The sequence below is a fragment of the Microtus pennsylvanicus genome, chromosome 11 (genome assembly GCF_037038515.1).
Source record: "Microtus pennsylvanicus isolate mMicPen1 chromosome 11, mMicPen1.hap1, whole genome shotgun sequence".
In the NCBI taxonomy this organism is placed as follows: Eukaryota; Metazoa; Chordata; class Mammalia; order Rodentia; family Cricetidae; genus Microtus; species Microtus pennsylvanicus.
Window position 1 is genome coordinate 19398402 of NC_134589.1, and position 21989 is coordinate 19420390.

At 47.4% G+C, this 21989-nt stretch overlaps 3 protein-coding genes across 6 annotated transcripts in view; 2 read left to right on the top strand and 1 right to left on the bottom strand.

Annotated features, from left to right (window-relative positions):
• The window catches only part of Eftud2 (elongation factor Tu GTP binding domain containing 2), a 41813-nt gene extending 25817 nt beyond the window's left edge, over positions 1–15996 (bottom strand). Inside the window, exons 1-7 of one of the 2 annotated variants that reach the window (XM_075990574.1) lie at positions 15873–15996; positions 14586–14694; positions 4230–4395; positions 3366–3444; positions 1944–2019; positions 1392–1457; positions 631–666 (exon numbers count right to left, since the gene is read on the bottom strand). In XM_075990574.1, coding sequence (XP_075846689.1) covers positions 631–666; positions 1392–1457; positions 1944–2019; positions 3366–3444; positions 4230–4395; positions 14586–14690 — 528 coding nt within the window. In that variant the 5' untranslated portion in view covers positions 14691–14694; positions 15873–15996. Of the gene's footprint in view, positions 1–630; positions 667–1391; positions 1458–1943; positions 2020–3365; positions 3445–4229; positions 4396–14584; positions 14695–15872 lie in introns of both variants that reach the window. The other variant, XM_075990575.1, reaches the window with a different exon arrangement.
• Positions 15997–16006: 10 nt separating this feature from the next.
• On the top strand, positions 16007–20267 carry Dnaaf19 (dynein axonemal assembly factor 19). Of its 3 annotated transcripts, none has more exons than XM_075990580.1 (4): positions 16007–16093; positions 17529–17680; positions 18026–18158; positions 18803–19376. In XM_075990580.1, the coding sequence occupies exons 2-4, from the start codon at positions 17538–17540 to the stop codon at positions 19238–19240; spliced, it is 714 nt and encodes a 237-aa protein (XP_075846695.1). In that variant the 5' UTR covers positions 16007–16093; positions 17529–17537; the 3' UTR covers positions 19241–19376. The 3 variants fall into 3 exon arrangements, with proteins under 3 accessions (XP_075846695.1, XP_075846696.1, XP_075846694.1); XM_075990581.1 differs by lacking the exon at positions 16007–16093 and adding an exon at positions 16222–16646 and having other exon boundaries at positions 18803–20267; XM_075990579.1 differs by lacking the exon at positions 16007–16093 and adding an exon at positions 16224–16308 and having other exon boundaries at positions 18803–20262.
• A 9-nt stretch (positions 20268–20276) lies between these two features.
• On the top strand, positions 20277–21777 carry Fam187a (family with sequence similarity 187 member A). The gene has a single exon (XM_075990578.1). It carries the CDS (start codon positions 20409–20411, stop codon positions 21669–21671), a length of 1263 nt encoding a protein of 420 aa, XP_075846693.1. The 5' UTR covers positions 20277–20408; the 3' UTR covers positions 21672–21777.
• Positions 21778–21989: the final 212 nt, after the last annotated feature.

The window sequence follows — 21989 nt, forward strand, 5'->3', positions numbered from 1 at the left end:
GGTCTCACTATGTAGCTCTCAGGAGGGTCTGGAAGAGATCCACCCATCGTCTCTGCCTCCCAAGTGCTGGGATTAAAATCATGCACCGCTACACTCAGCTGACGTTGAATTTCTGATGGGCATGCCTCAGCACAGTAAAAATGTCATTATGATGGCTTATCCTGTGCACCACTGCCCTAAATACCCTGTGTATGTATATGAGCCTGCCGTGTAGTTCTTGAGGGGAAAGGGGGACAGATAATAAAGGAGGGGGAAGAGGTGACGGGAGGAAGATCCAGACAGAAAGATAAAAGAATCACAAGCAGTCCACAGAAATCCCCTCCCTGAAGGAGATGCACATAGTAGGCATCTTACAGAGTCCAGATGTTGTAAAGATCATGTCGAGTTTTACAAATTTGAATGTCACCTCTCAGTATTTGTCTTATTAGGTAAAATTAAGTCTACTCAGGGACTGGAAGGTTCCTGCTCCAGCTTGCCTTCCCACTTCTCACTATGGAATGACTGAGTGTAGTGCAGGACAAGGCTAAATGGGAATGCCACGGCAAAGCCCCCGCCACTGCTCCCATTCGCTACAAAACTATGGCTAGTGGGCCTGTGTGTGCAAAATCTAATTTCCCAAGACACACTTACCTCTTGCTCTGTGAAGAGGATGTCCGTGTAGCACAACTGGAAAAAAATCAGTGATGTTAGCACCTGAATCCAGACGTCTCTCCTATATGCACACCATCACCATCAATCACCTTCCCTCACCTCCTCCCAACTCAGGGGGGGTCTCCCAGGAGGAAACTACACTGAGCACAGCAGGGTGTTTCCACAGCAATTCCAGACAATGAGACCAGTGTCCCCACCCAGATGGAAAAAGTTCCTGCACGTGTGGAAAAGGTTGAGTGTGCAGGGTGGGGTGGGGAGCAGTCACTGAAGACCACGCCATGGCTAGAGAGAGGGCTAAGCTGTACACCTACACTGATTTTAAAGGGGGAAAGGAGACTTGTGCCAGCCTTCACGTCTCACGTGTCTCAACAGTCAGTTTGGCAGAGTCTGAACGTTTATTGCACTGAGACTAGCTGCCACTGCTGGCCTTGTTCACAGGCATTTAAATTTACCACAAAAACAACAAGGCTCAATTGTATGATATTTATAGAACAGGCTATTAATAAAACGACAGGAAAGAGGAGACTGTAAAAGTCAGAATACATCACTGAGGAGGGATCCCAAATGCAGAACAGATCATCTAAAATTACTGCAGGTTAACATTCTCCATGCTCCTGAGAAAGCTGAAATGACTTGCTTCCACCTATTAATAAAGTCCAGTCCCACAGCAGCAGTACGCAGACAGCACTGATGTGAGTGCTGGGTGAAGACAGGAAAGGAGCGGGCCCAAGTTTACTCACATCTTGGTCATAGCGCTTTCTGATTTCTGGATGCGTCTGCTCTATTAAACAATCTACAAAACACGTCTGAAAGAGAAGAGATGAGTAAGACCTGCCAATTACAGAGGAAAATCTGTGCCCCTTTCCCCAAGCTCCCAACACACCATGTAATTCAGGCATGAAGGGAGGAAGAGGGAAAACAAGGAGGATTATGGGACAGCAAAGGATTAACACAGAAGCCACAAGATTATTTTTCAATGAAAGATGAAATCTTTCGTGGAAAGACCTCCCTCAGGAAATAAAAGGTTATAAAAATCAGAGTAAGGCTCAATTTCCCCTTTTCTGTCCAGATGTAAACAGACCGCTCACGTATGTAAGTGGTCAGGAACAGAGTTCAGAAATGCTGGGATTTCACAACAGTTCCATAAGAGTATGCAGGAGTATTGTCTTGTCCTCCCAACCACCCACCCAGCCTCAGGACTTCAAACTGGAATCTCTGTGACTCTAAGGGCTCAGAAGATGAGTCGGTTCAAAGAGAAATCCTGTTCCAAGGGAAGCAGACCAGTCTCTCACCTTGCCGTGGTGGAGATGGCCGCAAAGGGTCACGTTTCGGATGAGCTCTGAGTTGTCCATCAGATCTGCTAAGAAACTGGACGGGGAAAGGCAGAGATGAGGAGCTACGACAAAGCTCCCCAAGACGGTGGCACAGAGGGATTTCCAGAAATTTCCAGCCAGGAACAACTGTCAGCCTAGCTGCACAATACCCAGAGGCAGAGCACCTGGATCTCCAGAGCCCTGGCTGTGGTGCCCATGACATAACAACCCAGATGAAAGGGCACGTGCGTGCGTCACAGGGAACATGGGAAGACTAGAGGACAGCTTGTAGGAACTGGGTCTCTCCTGCCATGCAAGTCTCAGGAATAAACTTAGATTGACACCTGTGTCCCCTGGCCATCATGCTCACCCCCACAGGGATTTCAACACTAAAATGACTGGAAAAGGAAAGGTTGAATTAAGAAGTGGCAGGCATGGTGGATCACACCTGTAGTCTCAGTGCTTAGGTGGTGGAGGCAGCAGAATCAAGACCAGCCTAGAATGCATGTGGCCTGGGTCAGGGGAAGGATGAGAAGAATGCAAAGATCAGTTGAGCATGGTGGTACAGGTTTATAATCTCAACACCCAATAGGTGGAGGCAGGGGGAGCAGGAATTTAATGTCATCCTTGGCTATCTAGGGAATTTTTTTCTTAAAAAGCCAACAAACAAAAATCAGGCAGGGCAGTGGTAGCACACACCTTTAATCCCAGTACTCAAGAGGCAGAGGGAGCCCGAACTCTAAGTTTGAGGCCAGCCTGGTCTACAGAGTGAGTTCTAAGACAGCCAAGGCTACTCTGAGAAACCCTATCTCCAAAATCAAAAAACAAACACCCCTCCCCCCCAAAAAAAAACCCACCACCATCAAAATAGAGAAAGAGAGAGACAGGACAACAAAAAAAAGTTATCAGCAGGGGCTTCCTGGAGCCATTTTTCAGCTGCTGATCACAGCTCTGGTGATCTCAACACTGGTAACTGTAACACCTCATTGGTCTCAAAGGCTGGCACCCAGGACTACCCTGAGATGGAGGCTGTGCTGGGACAGAGGCAGAGGAAACAACTGACATCTAGATGAGGGCAGGGAGAGAAGACTGAACTTAAATATCCCAGCAGCCATAGTTCTGGCAGATCATAAAAACTGCTGTTGTAATTCTCTGGCTCCTTCAATCACAAACCACCTTTTCCTGCCTTAAGAAAAGATGGCCGCAGGGGCTGGAGAGATAGCTCAGAGGTTAAAAGCACTGCCTGCTCTTCCAAAGGTCCTGAGTTCAATTCCCAGCAACCACATGCTGGCTCACAACCATCTGTAGTGAGGTTTGGTGCCCTCTTCTGGCCTGCAGGCATACACACAGAAAAGATGGCCGCAGTATTTCTTTGGAAAACTGAGAGACCTTATAACTTACTCCATCTCATACACCGTGACAGGTAATGTCTGCTCCATCAGAGTGAACTTCTTGGTTTTCACTGGCTTTATAATAGGCTCTAGGAGGAAAAAGGAAAAGTAGTGACACATAGTTAGGAATAAACCAAAAATACAGCACTCGATTCTGCTGGACTGGGCTTTAGAGCCCATGATATATAACATCAATTTGTTTTATTCTCACGGATCTGTCACTCAGGTTGACAGCTGGGGATGCTATTTCAGCATGAGACAGTGAAGAGACATGAACTACATGAGCTTATTTGGTGTGGTATGGAGAAACAACAGACACATTTTAAAACGGAATCGCTTTCCAGAACCATTACTCAGAGTTGGACAATTGCACCACTGCGGACGGCTGAGAAGGGCTAGAATATGCACAGGAAAACATTAGACCGAAGAGAAAACTCAGCAGTTTTTAAGCCCCAAGAAGTAGGTAAAGCACTAACTCCTTTAAAACTATATTTTTAATTATTTTATTTCATGTGTGTGAGTGTTTTGCCTTTGTGTATCTTTGTACACCATGCGTATGCCTGGTGCCCTCAGAGGTCAAAAAAGGGCACTGGATCTTCTGTGAAAAATGGTTTTGAGTTGTCATGTGGGTGCCTGCAATTGAGCCTGAGTTCTCTGCAAGAACAGTCAGTACTCTTAACCACCGAGCCTTCGCTACAGGTCAAATGTACTAACTGTTTACTAACAAGCTAAGAGTTTCGCTGAATATTAAAACAAAGTTAATTGAATCTTAGTCCATAAACAATACTGGAAATTAAAGAAAAAATATCGCCCAATTCATTCATGTAACTTTGAAGATTCACTGACAGCTAGGCAAGGTTTCCTCCGGCCATACCTGTGAGAGGCTGGGTGTCTTCCTCCTGAACTATGGTTTCCACCTCAGGGCCATACACCTCCTCGGCTGTGGGGTAGTACTTCTTGTCCTCATGCAGCACCACCTCCATCCCGGGGTGGTCGTCATCGTGCTCTCCCACGTCATCCTCGTCCTCATCATCATCCATCTAAAGGCAAGAGGGAGAGGGAGGACAGAAGGGTACCTTCTCCTGCTTGACAACTGCTTCCTTTAAGTTCTGTGTGGTGAGGAGGGCCCCCACTCCCTGGAAGACCCTCCACTCAAGGGACACTGGGGGCCTTGGCTATGGCAGCTCAGCTGCACCAAACCTGCCCCTCTCTTAATGGAATCATGGGATCACTGGCCACAGTGGATTGAGATCAAGGCACACATCAAGAGTCAGAGGTAAAAATGAGGAACAAACCTATATCTTTACATTTTTCACTTAGATGAACAAAATTGGCTTTGGAAAATGATCATGGTTATAAATAGTAACAGATGCTGTCAAGAATGTGAAAGCTGAGGTCCTCACAGGCTGGGCAGGAAACAGTGATGCTGCTCTGGAAAGCTCTGCAAAGCGTTCAACATAGTGTGGAATACAACCAAGCAATTCCAGTCCCAAACAGTGTCCTAGTTAGGGCTTCTGTTTTGTTGTTGTTGTTTGAGACAGTATTTCTCAGTGTAGCCCAGGCTGTCCTGGAACTCACCCTGTAGACCAAGCTGGCTCAAGCTCAGAGATTCCCCCTGCCTCTGCCTCCTCAGTGCTGGGATTAAAGGTGTGCACCACCACCAGCCGTAGGGTTTCTATTGCTGTGATAAAACACCATGACCATCTCAGAGAGAAAAGGGTTTAATTCTGCTAATACTTTCAAATCATAGCACATTTGAGGGAAGTCAGGGCAGGAACCTGGAGGCAGGAGCTGAAAAGAACTCACAGAGGAATGGAATGCTGCTTACTGGCTTGCTCAGCCTGTTTTCTTATAATACCTAGGATCACCAGCTCAGGGATGGCATTACCCACAGTGAGCTGGACCTCCCTCATCAGTTAATCCAGAAAATGCAACACATGTTTACCCACAGGCCAGTTGGGTGGCCCCCCCCCTTTTTTTTGGAGACAGGGTTTTCTTGTAGCTTTAGTACCTGTCCTAGAACTATTTCTTGTAAACCAGGTTGGCCTCAAACCCACATAGATCTGCCTGTGTCTGCCTCCCAAATGCTGAGATAAAAGGCATATGCCACCACTGCCTGGCGAGGTTTACTCTTTTAAGAGGACTCTAGCTTGTCAAGTTGACACAAAACTAGCTGGTATTAAGTATAAACCTCAAATACACAAAATTACAGATGCACAAAGACTTCTAAATAATTATTCTTGGTACTATTATTCATAGTAGCAAAAACAAAAACAAAACTAAAAACCCAAAAGGAGACCAATTTATGACTGGGTAGTGAAATATACTGTTTTCATATGAACAATATTGGCAATAAAAAGAAGAGAAATGCACATACCACCTGTGCACATGAAGCTATAACACAGATGAACTCTAAAACATGATACAAAGCAAAGGCAACCGTCTTCAAGGTGAATCATCTCATTTACATGCAAATACAAAGGGAAAGAAAACAGGGCTCAGGGAAGGCAAAGGTTAGCAGGTGTAGTTTCTCCCTGGGATGATGAAAATATTCTAAAGTTGATAATGATGATGGCTGTATGACTTTGTGAATATCCTAAAAAACAATTAAGTAAGTGCTTAAAATTAATTGGCCCCAAATGTAAGTCCTTACATATCAACTCCTGGTTATGAGCAACACTGAGCAAAACTATTCATCAGCTAAAAGGGTCTCGGGGTGGGGGTGAGGAGAACATTTTATTTAGTTGAAACAGCAATGAAAAGACTTGAGTTAAGTACATGTGGAGACTCTAAGGGTTAGCCAGGAATCCAACATATTTAGGAGTAAAGGGAACAATGGGACAATAAACTGAAGTCACAGAGAAGGACCTTCCAGATTATTTAAGTAATCTGACCCCCAGCCCTCTCGTGTGTGTGTGTGTGTGTGTGTGTGTGTGTGTGTGTGTGTGCGCGTGCGCGCACATGCGTGTAGGCTGGCAAACTGCTGTCTTTTGAAACAGTCTCTCACTGTGACCTGGGGCTTGTAGATTAGCTGAAACTAGATGACTACCCAGTCCTAGCCCCAGGGATCCACCTGTGTCTGCCTCCCCAACAGTGGGACTATAAGATCACACTACCACACCTGGCATTTTTGTGGGTTCTAGGAACTGATTTTATGCCCTTATGCTTATGCGGCAACTGAGACACTGTCCTCCGCACTGACTTCACTTTTTCCAGAATAATGGTTTTCAACTAGGTAATCCGCAGGAGCTCAGTGCTTTGGGCTCAAACTTCAGCACTGTGTGTGATGGTGAGGACGGGGACGACCGGTTCTGTTTCTACCCTGAGAACATGCAGAAAGGAAGGTTGGTTAGGAGCCTACTGCAAGAATTTAGTGGAGACAGTGACTTGCACCATGCAGCTGTGAAGGTGGTTTAAGAGGTTGAATCCTAGAAATACTGTGTAGAACCAAGTACTTTCTAATAAATCAAAGTATGCATAAGGAGGGGAGAGGCCTGTGACATGAGCAACAGAGCACTGCACTGTTTTTACAGGGATGAGGAAGAATTTAAGAGCAGTATGGCACTCGGGAGGCAGAGGCAGGAGGATCTCTGGGAGTTCGAGACCAGCCTGGTCTACAAGAGCTAGTTCTGGGACAGGCACCAAAACTACAGAGAAACCCTGTCTCGAAAAACCAAAAAAAAAAAAAAAAAAAAAAAAAGAGCAGTACGGCAGAGATGCTACATTTGAGACCCTCCACCAGGCACCATGGAGGGAAGGCAAGTCAGATGCAGGACACATAAAGCTGAGGCGCAAGACAAAGGTCTTTGAAGACAGAAACCCAAGAGTAACCCAGATACGATGACTGGTACAGAATACGGGGGTGGAGGAGAGGTGGAAAGATGGAACTCTAGCCCAGGTAGGGGTGGTGCACGCCTTTAGTTCCAGCACTGGGGAGGCAGAGGCAGGCCAATCTCTGAGAGTTCAAGGTCAGCTGGGTCTACAGAGTGAGTTCCAAGATAGCCAGAGCTACACAGAGAACCCTGTTTCAAAAAACAAAAAAAAAAAAAGATGAAACTGTAGGCATGCTGGCATCTGGAGGCCTGGGTGATGAAGAGCCAGCAGTAAAGACTAGGAATGGTCACGAGGTAAAAGCCAGGGGCCACTCTGGAAAACAAGGGAATGATCAGCTCACCGGATCCTGCCGGCAGGTCAAGTGAGACTCTGAGGCTGGCAGGCCAGGTCACTGGTGACTCTGACTAGGGCAGTGTCCAGGGAGTAGGATAGGAGTGGGTTTGAGAGCAAATGGAAGGCTTGGACACCTGCATTTAGGGAAGCAAAGAAATAGAGGATACCTGCAGGGGCATGGAGTCAGAGCTCCAGGGTGATACTAAAAAGGGAACCCAGGTCCTCATAATGCTTTTTTTTTTTTAATTAAGAAAACTGAGAGCAAGGGATGGCACGGTCAAAGCAAAATGCTGGCATTCTTCCTTCAGTGAGCAGAGGGCTGAAGGCCTGAAACCCGCCAGGGGCTCACCACAGAGCTCCCTGCATGCATGTGAAGATGTGGGGTTGGGCCACTGCTTGAATGTGAGAGAAGTTGAGGCCCAGAGGAGTGCTGCTTGTCAGCAGACGGGAGGAAATACTGAAAGGATGCTCATTAGCTTTGCTTTAGGTCTGTCTGAGCTGCTGCATGATGCTCAGGTGGAGACATTAGAGGAGCTGAAGTTACTACAGAAAAGCCCACGGTTCCATTCCTAATGCACTCAGCCGTATGCGGCAGAAGACTTGCTTGGTAGCTATTTTGGAACCACCATCAGGAGGATATGTTTGGCTACTGAAAGAGCTGATGTAATCTCAGGCCGCTTTAGCAGAAGTAGAACATACAGATGGCAGGAGGTAACCAGGCAGCCTATCACTGGAGGTATTTGCAATCTTTTTTAAAAAACTGGTTGACATTTTGGGATTTGTGTGAAGGAAAACAGACACCCACCACAGTATCTACCCACCTCACTGTGCGCGATGCCTTCCGCTCTGTTCTTGTGGGTGAACTGTTTGTTTTCAGTCAACTAAACACCATCCTCAATCCCTCCTCACCACTCAAGACCTTCACCCAGCACTTCTCCCTCCCTGTCCTGCACCATTAGTTTTCCCTCACTGGTGGGTCACCCAGTCAGTGTGCCTTAAACCTTCACTCCGGGTATGATGGTGCACACCTTTAATCCTAGTACTTGGGAGGCAAAGTAACAGGATTTCTGCGGGTTTGAGGCCAGTCAGAACTACATAATTTTTGAAGATCATGCCCTCCCCAACAACAAAACAAACCTCACAGACAAAAACCCTCTGCTTGCCATCCCAGCTACTCTGGAAGCTGAGGAAGTAAGTTCAGTGCCGGCTGACAGGTTCCCTGCAGACCCTTCTCACTGTACCCTTCCCTGCAGAATGAGCAACCTTCTTACAAACTCTTATGCATTAGAGCTCCAAATAGCTTGTTTTGGTTTAGCTTTTGTTTTTCCAAGACAGGATTTCTCTGTGTTTCTCTGGCTGTCCTGGAACCCACTCTGTAGACCAGGCTGGCCTCAAACTCGGAGCCTTGCCTGTCTCTGCCTCCAAGTGCACCCAGTTTTCTTTTGTTTTTTTAAGAAAGGGTTTCATTCTGGAGTCCAAGCTGGCCTTGAGCTTGTGATCTTCCTGCTTCTCTTTTTTTGAAGATTTATTTATTTATTAACTATACAGTGGTTTGCCTGCCTGTGGGCCAGAAGAGGGAACCAGATCTCATTACAGATGGTTGTGAGCCATCATGTGGTTGCTGGTAATTGAACTCAGAACCTTTGGAAGAGCAGGCAATGCTCTTAACCACTGAGCCATCTCTCCAGCCCGATCTTCCTGCTTTTCAACTGCTAGGATTACAGGCATGTGCTACCATGTCCATCATGCCCCAAAATCCTATGCACATCTCCACTAGCCAAATCACATATATCCCCATAATCCTAGAACCTGGGAGACCAAGGCACAAGAATCACGAGTTCACTCCCATCCTGGGCTACTTAATAACTTCTAAGCCAACTTGAACTACAGTGTGAGACCCTGTCTCATACTAAAAAGAAAAAAAAAAAATCACAAAAACCTTGTTGTCTTGGCAGAGCAGTATACACCTATAATAATAGCACCTGGAAGAGGGATCATTAGTTCAAGGCCAGCTTGGCTGTGTAGTGAATTCCAGGGCACTCTTATCTAACTCTTACCTAAATAGCGAGTGCCTGCTCCCCGCTACCCCCGCAAAGGAAAGTATTTAAAAATAGCTGGTGTAAACCTCAGTAGAACACTTGCATACCAAATACAAGGCCTTGGGCTGAGTGCCGCACACTAGGGAGAAGGGAGCGGCATCATCAGATGCTGGTCCCAAATGCTCCACTCATCACAAAGTGGGGACACAGCACGAAATGGTGCAAGAACAACACCATGTACTCAAGTTTAAACGTATGCACAAAGTATAGACTACGCATTTAGCAACTCCCACCAACAGAACAAAACACCCATCATTAGAATGCCTACTGTGGCGGCAGTGTGGGGGAGTAAAACTGATTAATAAATTAACTAAACAAGAGCAGAGACTTACACAGCAAAGACACCGAGGAGCTCAGGAAAAGCATTCATATGCCCCCTCACCATTCACTTTCTTATTACAATTTATATTTATTTTATGTGCATTCGTATCTTGCCCACATGTATGTCTATGTGAGGTGTACAGATCCCCTGGAACTGTAGTTACAGACAGTTGTGAGCTGCCAAGTGGGTGCTGAGAATTGAACCAGGTTCTCTGGAAGAAGCGGTGTTCCTAACTGCTGTGCCACCTCTCCATTTTTCTTCTTTGCATTTGTTAGCAGGTTTACGGAGCTGTAACCCATCATCTTAAACACACAGTTCACTGTTTTTCGTCCACCTGCACAACTCCACAATCAATTTTGGACACTTTATCCCTGAAAGGAACTCTGTCCTCCTGAGTTCTCGCCTTCCAACCTGAGTACCCTCTGGTCACCCTTTGTTTCTACAGCTGTGCCCCCATTCTCTGGGTCCACATCAAAGGCTGCTTCCTTAGATGCATCTCTTGGTCCCCGGGTCAGGAATGCCTCCTCACAGACTCCTACTATGGTACTGAATGTGCATCACCTAACCGGCACCTGTCTCCTCCTGTCTCCTATGGTAAATACTTCTGTACTTCATCTCCTCCAGGAAGTAGTAAATTCCCGGAAGACAAAGCTGTGACCCACTCTCTTTGCATCCTGAATCTTTGCAAAGAGCTCTGCAAACACTATTGAATGAAACACTGGGCGTTACTTCATCTGGACTCCATTTGCTGGGATCATTTTGAATTCTGTTATCTAATGTGTCAGCTTTAATGTGCTGTGGAAGTCTACGAGCTCCAGTCTCTACCTGCATGCAAGTGAATGACAGAAAGGTTGGGAAGAACAGAACAGAGAGGTCTTTGTGTGACAAGATAGGAGGATCTCCCGGGCTAAGTGGCCAGCCAGTCTAGACTAACCTCCCAGTAAGAAAACTTGTCTCAAAGGAGGTGGACAACATTCCTGAAAATGACACCAGAGGTTGTCCCCAGGCCTCCACACTAGCACACAGGGGCACCTGCACACATATGACCGTTCACTCTACATACGCATATAAGATCATTTAAAAAGGAAAAATGGTATTTGCCACCCTTGCAGAGGACTTGAGTTTGGTTCCCAGCATCCACAAAGCAACTCACAGCTTAACTCTAGTTCCAGGGAAACCAATGCACCCTTCTATTCTCTGTGAGCCCTACGAATGCATGAGATACACTTACCTACATGCATGCAAAATACTCACACATTAATAAATAAATCTAAATTAAAAAAAAAAGTTCATAAGGCATGAGTAAATTCCAATGTCTAGTAAAGCATGTGACTAGCAAATTTGAGGTCATGGGTTCCATTCCTTTGTATCACATTTAAAAACACCTACATATATTTCCATAGCATATTCCTGACCTGTATCTCAACTTAGTAACAAAGCATGAGAACACCATTTTTACAAAACCCTTATCTGATTTTTTCTTTTAATTTATGTGCTTGGAGCTGGGTGGTGGCGCACACCTTTAATCCCAGCACTCGGGAGGCAGAGGGAGGCGGATCTCTTGAGTTTGAGGCCAGGCTGGACTACAAAGCAAGTTCCAGGACAGCCAAGGCTACACAGAGAAATTCTATCACAGAAAACCAAAAATATTAATAAATAAAAATTTTAAGAGCTTAAAAATAAATAAGTACATGTATGTGCTTGAGATTTCTGTCTGTCTGTAGTCTGTGCACCGTGTGCCGCCCTTGAGTATTCTGTCTGTCTGTAGTCTGTGCACCGTGTGCCGCCCTTGAGTATTCTGTCTGTCTGTAGTCTGTGCACCGTGTGCCGCCCTTGCAGAAGTGTTGTCAGAGGTCAGAAGAAGGTGTCGGATCCCCGGAAACTCGAGTCATAGATGGTTTGTGAGCTGTCATGTGTGAGCTGGGGCGCAAACTTGAGTCCTTGGCAAGAAGAGCCAATGCTCCTAATCTGAGTTATTTCTTCAGCCTCCCAGGTTGTATTCAATGGTCATCTATATTAAAAACTTTTTATTTTTAAAAAATTACTTTATTGGGGCCAGGTGGTGGTGGTACACGCCTTTAATCCCAGTACTAAAGAGGCAGAGGCAGGCAGATGAGTTTGAGGCCAGACTGGTCTAAAGAGTAAATTCTAGGAAGGCTAGGGATATACAATGAAACATTGTTTCAGAAACCAAAAGAAGGTTATTTTTATTTATTTGGTGGTTGTGACTTACCCACTGTGTGCTAGGAACTGAACCCAAGTCCTCTGGAAGGACAGCCAGTGCTCCTAACTGCTGAGCCATCTCTCCAGCCCCTAAAATTACTTTCCTGTAGTTTATACTTGTGAGCCTCAAAGACTGTCATGAATTTGAGGCCAGCTTGGATTATGCTGTAAGATACTGCTTCAACCTGGAGCCCCTCAAAATCATCCCATCACTACTTCTACACGGATACATTTCACACTTAACAATCTTAAAATGTAGTGTCCTACCTCCATCTTTTGTTTAATTTTTTGAGACAGGGTCTTTCTGTGTAGCTTTGATTGTCCTAGAACTCAATATGTAAACCAGGCTGACCTTGAACTCACAGAGATCCATCTATCTCTGCCTCTTAATTACTAGGAAGAAAGGTGTGTACCACCACACTTGACTCCAATTCCATTTTAAGATGAATTTCTTGACTCTTTTTTTTTTTCTTTTGTTCCATGGCCTCTCCTCTCCATCCTCCATCTGGCAGTGCTAGGGACTGAACCCAGGGTTTGTCATGCACACCAGGGAAGTACTCTCCCTCTGAAGCATATTCCCGTGGCTCTCAGATTATCTCTTCAAGATTTTCCTAACACCTCATAGGGTGCAATTCACCTGGACCTGCAGACTTGAACACACTGAAGATGCAAGCCACCCTTCCTTCACCACACCTACAAGAAACTTCAACTTTCTTTTCTGTTTGCTTTTTGAGACAGGGTTTCTCTGTGTATCTCTGGTTGTCCTGGAACTCACTCTGTAGACCAGACTGGCCTCAAACTCAGGAGAGATCTGCCTGCCGCTGTCTCCCTGCATGCTGGGATTAAGATCTGCACCACCATCGCCTGGCTAGCTTCAACTTTCTTTTTTCTAGAGCGTATTTTTTCTAGCTTGAGCAACATTGCCCTTCACAGCGACTGATGTTTCCATTTTCTGCTGTCCCAAGGATATCATCTCCTTGCTAGCTGACTAATTCACTGCCAAGAAATGGGATGAATCTGTTTTTCATTGACAGTTCTATACGTTTATACAATGACGCTAGCTGTTCTCATCCCATTCCTGTCTCATTTCCACTGAAATCATTCATTCCCTAAAGGCCCTACTTCTTTAAATCTACGTTTTATTCATGTTCTGAACAATGCTAAAACATTAGAGCCACTTTCGGTGCCTGTTGCCATTTGGATGAAAATGTCCAGCACTTGCTTGTTTGAACACCGGCCCCCTGGTGCTGTTTCAGGCTGCTGTGCAACATTAGGAAGACGGAGCCTTGAACCTTACAGTCTGGTTCTGGCTTCTGTCCTCTCTGCTTCCTAGCGTCCAGAGATGTGAATAAGTAGCTGTCACAGAACCAACTGCTGCCGTGTGTTCTCCACCATGAGCCACTGAAGTCCTTCAAATCAGGAGCCACAAACCCTTCCTCCTTTGGTTGGTTCTCGTCAGGTATTTGTGATGACAAAAAACATAAATCGTACCCCTCCTTAAAAAAATCTTCTCACTAATTCTTTAGAGCTATATTTTAGAGACAGGATCTCATGTAGCCCAGGTTTGCCTCAAACTCGTTATGAAACTAAGGCTGACTTTGAACTCTTTATTTCCTGCCCCATTTCTAAGTATTGGGATTACATAACATTCCTGGCTTTTTTATATAAAGTGCCTTTTGCGAGCCTTAAACTATTCTAAACTCTATCTCTCACTCCTAACCTGGAGTAATAGAAATCTGCCCCCTCCTTTTGTATGCCGCCCCCGAACAGGGTTTCTCTGTGGAGTTCTGGCTGTCCTACAACTTGCTAGACCAGACTGACCTTGAACTCAGAGATCCACCTGCCTCTGCCTCCCGATGCTGGGATTAAATCTATGTGCCACGACCGCCCAGCTTTGTATGCCACTTTTAAAATCTGAGTTTACAAGGCTGTTCCAGGTGTAGATGCGCTGACGTAGCTGACAGCCTGTCATGAAAGAGCTCACTCGTGCCTGTCAGGAGACACTGCAGGGAACTAGCAGAGTCCACAGAACTGTTACTAGAGTCCGGATTCCAAGACCATCTCATGAATGAAACTCTCTTATAGTCCTGCATAAGCTTTCAGGGGCCAACACAAAATCCCAATAAAAGTCATGTTATAAAAAAGGCAATATTAGAAATACATGCAGGCTATTACAGGAGCACTGTTTTAAAACGGAGAGGGATAAAAGAAAACAATGTTCAGCTGGGCAGTGGTGGTGCCCACCTTTAATCCCAGCACTCGGGAGGCAGAGGTAGGTGGATCTCTATGAGTTTGAGACCAGCCTGGTCTAAAGAGTTAGTTCCAGGACAACTAGGGCTATGACACAGAAAAACCTTGCCTCGAAAAACCAAAAAAAGAAAAACAAACAAAAAAAAAACCAATGTTTGTTTTGTTTTACCTCATCAAGATCTTTTGTCTCTCTTCCCAGTTCATCATCATCTTCATCAGAATCAAGCTCTGGTCCAATATAATTCCCAAATTCATCATACAAATCAGTATCCATGATGCTAAAATTCAAGAAGAGAACGGTCAGTATCTGGCAAGTCCTGAAAGCCTGCACCACAGCCTGTCTCCTTTACATCCATCCTTCAGGAGTTAACTCATGACTGACCAATCTACTGAAGAATCTCCCCAGAGTCCAGTACTTTCTCCACTTCTCTGTCTTACTCATTTTATCTATTTGCACATATCCCATTTATGTTGATTTTATTCTCCCAAGACTCCCATCAGGTGATGGCACAAACTTTTACAGAAAGTTGTTTAGGGAACAAGCCAGGGTCACTTCTGCCTCAGAACCACTGGACTTGTCATTCCCATCATCTCGGGCTACTTATACCTTGTCAACACATTTAACTCAGTTTCTCCTTTAATATCACCTGTCACTCTAAAAATTCCCCCATACACACTTGCCAAGCACTCCCCCCCATACTAATTTGGTGCTTAGGATCAAATCCTGGGCCTCACACTAAACACTCCACCACTGAGTTATATCCCCAGCCAAGCAAACAAAGCCTTTGCTTGACTAGTACTTGGGGAACGGGAGTGTATATTTATCACTGATAAATGCTAATAATAAATCGGAGGAAAAAACATACAAAAACAATGTATGGCACAAAAGAGACCCTCAATAGGCCCTCAACAAGTTTCTCGGGGTTTTTTTGGGGGGTGGGGTGAATTAATAACATGCTTAGTTAAGAAGAGCTAGTCTCTAAATACTAAACCTGCATCTCACCGTTACAACGCAGATCCTCAAAGGAATGCTCAATCTTTTCTGTGTTAGCTTTTTGAACCAGACTCAATGCTTAGCCTAGGCTGGCCTTGAACCTGCGACAATCTTCCTGCCTCGGTCGCCAGAGCGGGAAAAATAGGCATTAGCCATCACAGCCAGCTCGGATGCCGAATATTTCGAAGCTTGGCGGTGACAGAAGCACCAATGGAAGTGGGAGTGGCAGGGGTCTGGGTCGTTAGAGCCCCACCTCTCTCCACCCAGGGACGGGATTTAAACCATGCAGGGTATCGAGGAAACGGTGTGTGCGTGTGTTGGGGAGGGGGGAGGACTTTCATTCCCTTTCCCACTCCAGGCTTCACTCTGTCCCTGTGTGAAGCGAAAGGGATAAATACTATATAAATCGCCTTTTCCCAAGCTCATGTTCTCTCGTGTCCCAACCTTCCCGAGTCAGCTCACCCGCCTCCTGCTCAGCAGAGCGCTCCCGGTCCGCCGCCTGAGCCCGCGCTTCCGCTGCACGCCGCGACAACGCCGGCGCCAGGCTCCAGGAAGGACCCCGAGCGCGTCGCCGGCCCGCTTCGCCTGAGCGGACAGCCCTTTGCCTGAAAAACGGCTTCGAGGAATGTTGGCCTCTGAGACAGAAACGGGAAAGACCAACTTGTTGGTCCTCAAAACAAAGCGTGAGTTGCTCCCAAGAAAAACAAGGCCGGAGGATTCACGAATCTGACCAGGCGCCTTGGGACACCCTAAAGGGGAGGGCCTTCAGGCGGGCCACGTGGGCAGACTAGTGGAGCCGTTGCTAGGCGACAACCGCTGTTGGGCGGGCGACACACGGGTGTTCGAACAGATCGGGGATTTTCCCCCAAAGCAAGGGGTTCAAGATCGGGGCTGCTGGGTGAGGGTCTAGGGACAGGAAAGAGTACTGTTCTGGTTATTCTATGATGGGGAAGGCTTAGACATCGTCAGGGAGGTGGGCGGGTGCTGGGAGTCTAAGCTGCTCCCGAGGCAGAGCCTGGAGGAAAGATCATGAACGCTGATGTTTTGGAGAGAACAACCTGCACTACATAGCGAGACAACCCCCCCCCCCCCCAAAAAATGATTGGACAGGATCTGAGACACTTGAGTCCAATTGCTGACTTGCTAACACAGCCCACTTAGCATTCCGCTTCCCCTCATTGGGGTCGGCGTGGGTGGTGGTGGAGCTTGCGGACCAGCTCATTTCCTGAACTAGAGGTAATCATGAGTGAACTACGCTATCTAGCTCCGGTTCACCAGAATTCTGAGGTGGAGAGAGGTCTCACAAGTGAATGTCAGAGCTCAGACTGGAACGCGTAGATTCTGGTGAAATCAGCCCATGAGACTCAACCGGGAGGCTGCAGAACTGCAGTGGCAGGACTGGAGTTAATGCCCACTTACCACGCAACCTGTGCCTGCAGCCCTCTGTTGATCAGGGACTTGGGGATGTAGATCATTGAGCTTCTTTTCCCCCTGGGGATGGAAGCCACTGAGCTTTTTCCCTTCTGCCTCTTTCCCTCGACTCCCTGCGTAGTCATTGATTTTCCTTTAGGTGAAAATATTTTTTTTCCTCCAATAAAAATATTTAGTGAAGTGTGAAATTCCGTCCTTGAGCTCAAGAATCCTGGTTTCTCTCTCTCTCTCTTTGTGGTGTGTTGTGCTCCATTGTCCATTGTGGCAACAACCTGCCATAGAGAAATCCTATGTGAAAGAATAAAGGTTCAAAAATCTAAATGCTTCCTCAACTGAAACATCCAAATTGTTTTGTGGTGGTGCTGGACATCAAACCCAAGGTCTTGTGTTCGCCAGGCAGACTTCTACCGCTGTGCTAGCCCTTAGCATCTAACATAGTGTTAGAAGCAGAGAACAAAATTGAGACTTCAAACTGGAAGCTTTCTGTTCTGTTTTCTGTGAGAAGCCTTGAATACGTCTTCATCATGCAATTCCATTTGATCTCTAAAGGAGGGAACTAGATTTTCATACTCCAGGGTACATACTGGGTTGCTTTGGGTTGTTTCACGTTATGGTAAAGAATCTCAAGGCATCACCTTTACCCTGATGCTGAACCTCTGCTGATATGCTTTCTTCTTGTCTTCCCAGGCCTGAGCCATGGAAAAGAATGATGCCATCAACTTCAAGGCTTTGGAGAGAGAGCTGCAGGCTGCACTTGCTGCCGACGAGAAGTACCAAAGGGAGAACGCTGCCAAGTTACGGGCGGTTGAACAAAGAGTGCCTTCTTACGAGGAGTTCAGGTTGGTGTGCAGCGCAATAATCATCGGGCCCCCTCGGGCATGGTGGGCTACGGAAGTTAAAAACAAACAGTCTAGATTCAGATCATTCTGAGCTCCCATCCGCCCCCACCCTCTACTACTGGCCGATCTTGCCTAAACTCCTTAACCAGCTGAGACTCGGTTGCGTCTGTAACAGAGAAATGGCTGCTACAGTTGTTTGAGTTATCGCGTGTAAGCACAGCATGTCGCCCGTTTGAAGTGCTTGGGTGCTGTTAGCTAACTGTGCCACCGTTGCTGCTGTGACCCCAGCCCAGTAGCTGCTCCACATTCAGGGAAACGAAGTGTCAATCTCTATCTTTGACCCAGAGGTATTGTCCTTGCATCACACCTGAAACCTCTGAACCAGAAGGACAAGATAAGGGGAAAAGGACTTGTACCCTGGAACTGTCACACTACTAAGGAAAGGACTTTTGAGGATGTGGCCACTGAAATACCCCAGGTAGGTGCCGGCCAACCTCTTCAGCCCAGCAGGATTTCTCCATGCTAAAGCTATGGCCCTGTCTTCTTACAACACACACCACTTCCGTATGTCTCCCAGAAGCCAACAGAAACAGGCTTTCCCCCTCTAATCCTAGAACAGCAATCAGATGGTGGGACTGGGATGAGCTGGGCTCAGCAGTCCTGCAGCAGTCCTTCTGAGACAGGTGGGAAACGGTTTAACAACCCTGCGGCAGTATCCAAGGGGGACCCAGCCTGACAGACCCTTGACACTTACTTTGAATTCCTTCTTCTCTGTCAGAGATTGACAGTAAACTCCCCCCCACCCCGCCTCCTTTTCTCCAGCAAGCTCTGACTTACTCTAAAAGGCCAAGAGCTATGTTTCCTTTCTCAGGAGGAAACCCCAGTACAAAGGAGACCTTCAAATCATAGCCTGGATCCCTTGGGCCCTCCTCCCTCCTCCCTCCCCAGCTCTTTTCCTCCTCCCTCCCCAGCTCCCTCGTCTGAAAATGAGGCCGCAGAGGCCAGCCTTCCCAGAGCTCAGGGAACAGTTGCAGCACCAAGATGAAAACTCATAACCCCCCTCCCCATCACAGCTGCAGAGTGGCAAGCTGAGCTCCGGACTTGTTCCCCTTTGTAATGCAGGAGACATCACCCTTCCAGCCTGCGACCTCTGCAGAGTTTTACCGTGATTGGCGTCGGCACCTAAGAGGTGGACCAGAGCGCTACCAAGCCCTGCTTCAGCTTGGGGGTCCCAAGCTGGGCCACCTCTTCCAGATGGATGTAGGCTTTGGACTTCTTGGGGAGCTGCTGGTGGCACTGGCTGAGCATGTGAGGCTAAGTGACCGGGCGGCAGTACTAGAGATCCTGCACAGCTTGGCTAACACGGGGCGGTTCACCCTGAACCTGAGCCTGCTGAGCCAGGCAGAGCGCGAGAGCTGCCAGCACTTGTTTCAGAAGTTACAGGCCATGGGCACCCCCAGACCCATGCAGGAGGGGCTCAGCTTGGAGGAGCCATCTGCTGGGCTGCAGGGAGAGGAGGGGCTCCTACAGGAGCTGCGAGCGCTGTATGGGCTCCACTGATGGAACTGGCTCCCCTCAGCATTCCCCAGTGGTCTCAGAAAGCATTTTTTTTTATTTAAAAAAAGACTTGTTTTATTTTATGTGTGTGAGTGTTTTGCCTACATGTATGTATGACTACCAGGTGTGTACCCAGTGCCTGAGGAGGCCAGAGAGGGTATTGGAGTCTCTAGAAGTGTAGTTACAGATGCTTGTAAGTTACAGATAGTTGGAAGCTCCCATTTGAGTGCTGGAATCCATCGAACCAACCGGTTCTCTTAACCACTGAGCCATCCCGCCAGCCCCTTTGGAAAGCATTTGTGTTGGTTATCTTGGGTTTTCTGCAGAGGTATTGAAAGAACTATCGTGAGAAAGCTGTACCTACTTCCTTTTCAAGTAGTGGGCTTGCCCACTTCTCCAACCGGTAATTTTATCTATGTGGCTCCCCGGGATGCAAAGGGCCCTACTGGTTTAGAGTGTTTTGCTCCCTACCTTATGAGTTGGCCACGTCCCTAGCCTTGAGAAGCGGGTGTGTTTGCAACTAAATTCTGGCCACACAAAACTCCCTCCTAGAGGGAAAAAATAAAGCAAACTCACTGACCTCTGATAAAAGATAAACACTGATCATAACTCTTAACCAGAATATTTATAACTCAAAGCCAGTGAATGAACAGCCAATCAATAATAAGCAAAGGCTCCTTCGTTTGAGATGCAGAATTTTCCCCCAGAGTCCTAGTTCTTTCTCAGGTTGAGCCTGGGAAATCCCCAGTCCATTGGCTCAGGTCTGGCCAGCATCCCAGATGACCAGAGGGTTTCTGTCCTATCTCTCAGATTGCTGAAGGGATATTCTCCAGGGAAGGTGGGGCCAAGGGTGCTTAGAGCTCATTCTAGTTTCTCTTAGCCCATTCTTAGATGAGTGCCAGTGTTCTAGAAAGATGAGAGAGTGTTAGGTTCTAGAATGACTCCCCCCCCCACCAGATCAGTCCTGTGCATTAGAATAGCACCTTGTACATCAGCTGGGAATAAATTGTCTTGCATTGGCTCTCTCCCCTGCACTTTCTGGCTTCTTGTACTGGTTGTTTGAACCTTTCTTTATGTAGCGGCCTCCTCTCAGCAGTGATTTCTAAAAAGCCACAGGTCTTTGGTGCCCTGGGCTTTGCCCTGGCCCCTCAAGACCCTCCCTCCTACAAGCATGAGGCTGGCCCACACCACTGTGCTCTTGTGTGCCTGGGTCAGTCTCCAAGCCTTTGAAATCGTGGAGAAGGAGAACATCTTTCAGAGGACGCCCTGCCCGGCTTTTTTGATGTTTGATAACGCTGCCTATCTGGCTGACATGAGCTTTGAGCTTCCCTGCCACTGCAAACCTGAGGATGTTTCGACCGTGGTCTGGTATTACCAAAAGCACCTGGGGAGCAGCCACACTGTTGTGCTTACTGACTTCGACGGGCGGTTGCTCACAGAGGCAGCTCATGTTCGAGCAGGCAGCAGCATGCTGGTCCGCTTCAGCATCCGCATGTTCAGCCTGTTGGTTTTCCGGGCTCAGTCAGAGGACTCAGGCCTATATTTTTGTGGCACCCGCAAGGGGGACTATTTTTATGCCTATGATGTGGACATCCAAAGTCATGAGGGAATGGTAGCCACGTTTAAGGACAAGGGCCAGGAGCCATTGCCAGATGAATACTACGGAAGCCTCCATGTCTTCACTACCTTCTGGGAGTGGACCCCCTGTGACCGCTGTGGGGTACATGGGGAACAGTGGCGCCTTGGACTCTGCTACCTGCAGAACCCTGGTCTCTCCCCTCGGTACCTGAAGACACTGCCCGACGTTGTGTCCTGTGGCTCTCGGGCTGTGCCAAGGAAACTGCGCATCAAGACCAGGTACCACACACCTGAGCTGATGATCAAGAGCTGCCTCGTGTCCTGTGAGAAGAGGACTCAGGTCCAGAAGGGTGTGCTAACAATCTACAACTACGTGTCCAAACTGGGCAGCCGGCCCTGGTTGCCTCAGGTGCCCATTCAATTCCATCAGCAGAGGCTAGGCCATGGCCTCATCATCTCCTGTCCCGGGGCCAGGCCAGAGCATGCTGTGGCCTGGGACAAAGACCATCAGCCCCTCTACCGCACACAGTACCTAAAAGGTGTCAACAGATCCATGAGAGTGTTCATCGACCATGGCAACCATCTCCACATCCGCTTCACCCAGCTGAGCGACCGGGGCATCTATTACTGCTGGCGGCAAGGGTTGAGGATCGCTGGGTTCCGGTTGGGAGTAACATCTCGCGGACGCTACCCAGCCTCGCTCTCAGACCCTGAGACTCGCACTGCTGTGGAACTCACCCTGGTAGCCTACCTGCTCATCACGGCCGTCTTTGTCACCATTCACATTTGTCGTTGCTGCTGCTACTCATTTTGCCATTGTCCCAACTTCTCAACCCATACCCTTCTCCAGCTGTGAAAATTAGTTGTATTTTAATATGTTTGTTAAATGATACCAGATGCTTCTGGATGGGCACCTTGGGCTGGGACACGTGACAAGGTGAAGTACATACAAGTCTATTATTTACAACTTACCCCCCAGTTTCATGGGAGGCGCCCGAGTCTAATCTAGAAAGTGGAGAAGCCTGAGGGAGGTCAGAGGTCAGAGACTGGAGACAGAAGGGAAGTGGACAGGTACATGTGTCTTCTCACATCACACTCAGGTTGCACAAGGAAGTGAACCGATACCCATCAGGTCACCCATCAGTGTCATTGACATTGGAAGTGGTTTGCCTTT

Coding starts and splice junctions, on each gene's coding strand:
- Dnaaf19 (XM_075990580.1), top strand. CDS start 17,538: ATGGAAAAGAATGATGCCATCAACTTCAAGGCTTTGGAGAGAGAGCTG. Junction 17,681..18,025: donor CCTTCTTACGAGGAGTTCAG/GTTGGTGTGCAG, acceptor TCTTTGACCCAG/AGGTATTGTCCTTGCATCAC. Junction 18,159..18,802: donor TGGCCACTGAAATACCCCAG/GTAGGTGCCGGC, acceptor TTTGTAATGCAG/GAGACATCACCCTTCCAGCC.
- Fam187a (XM_075990578.1), top strand. CDS start 20,409: ATGAGGCTGGCCCACACCACTGTGCTCTTGTGTGCCTGGGTCAGTCTC.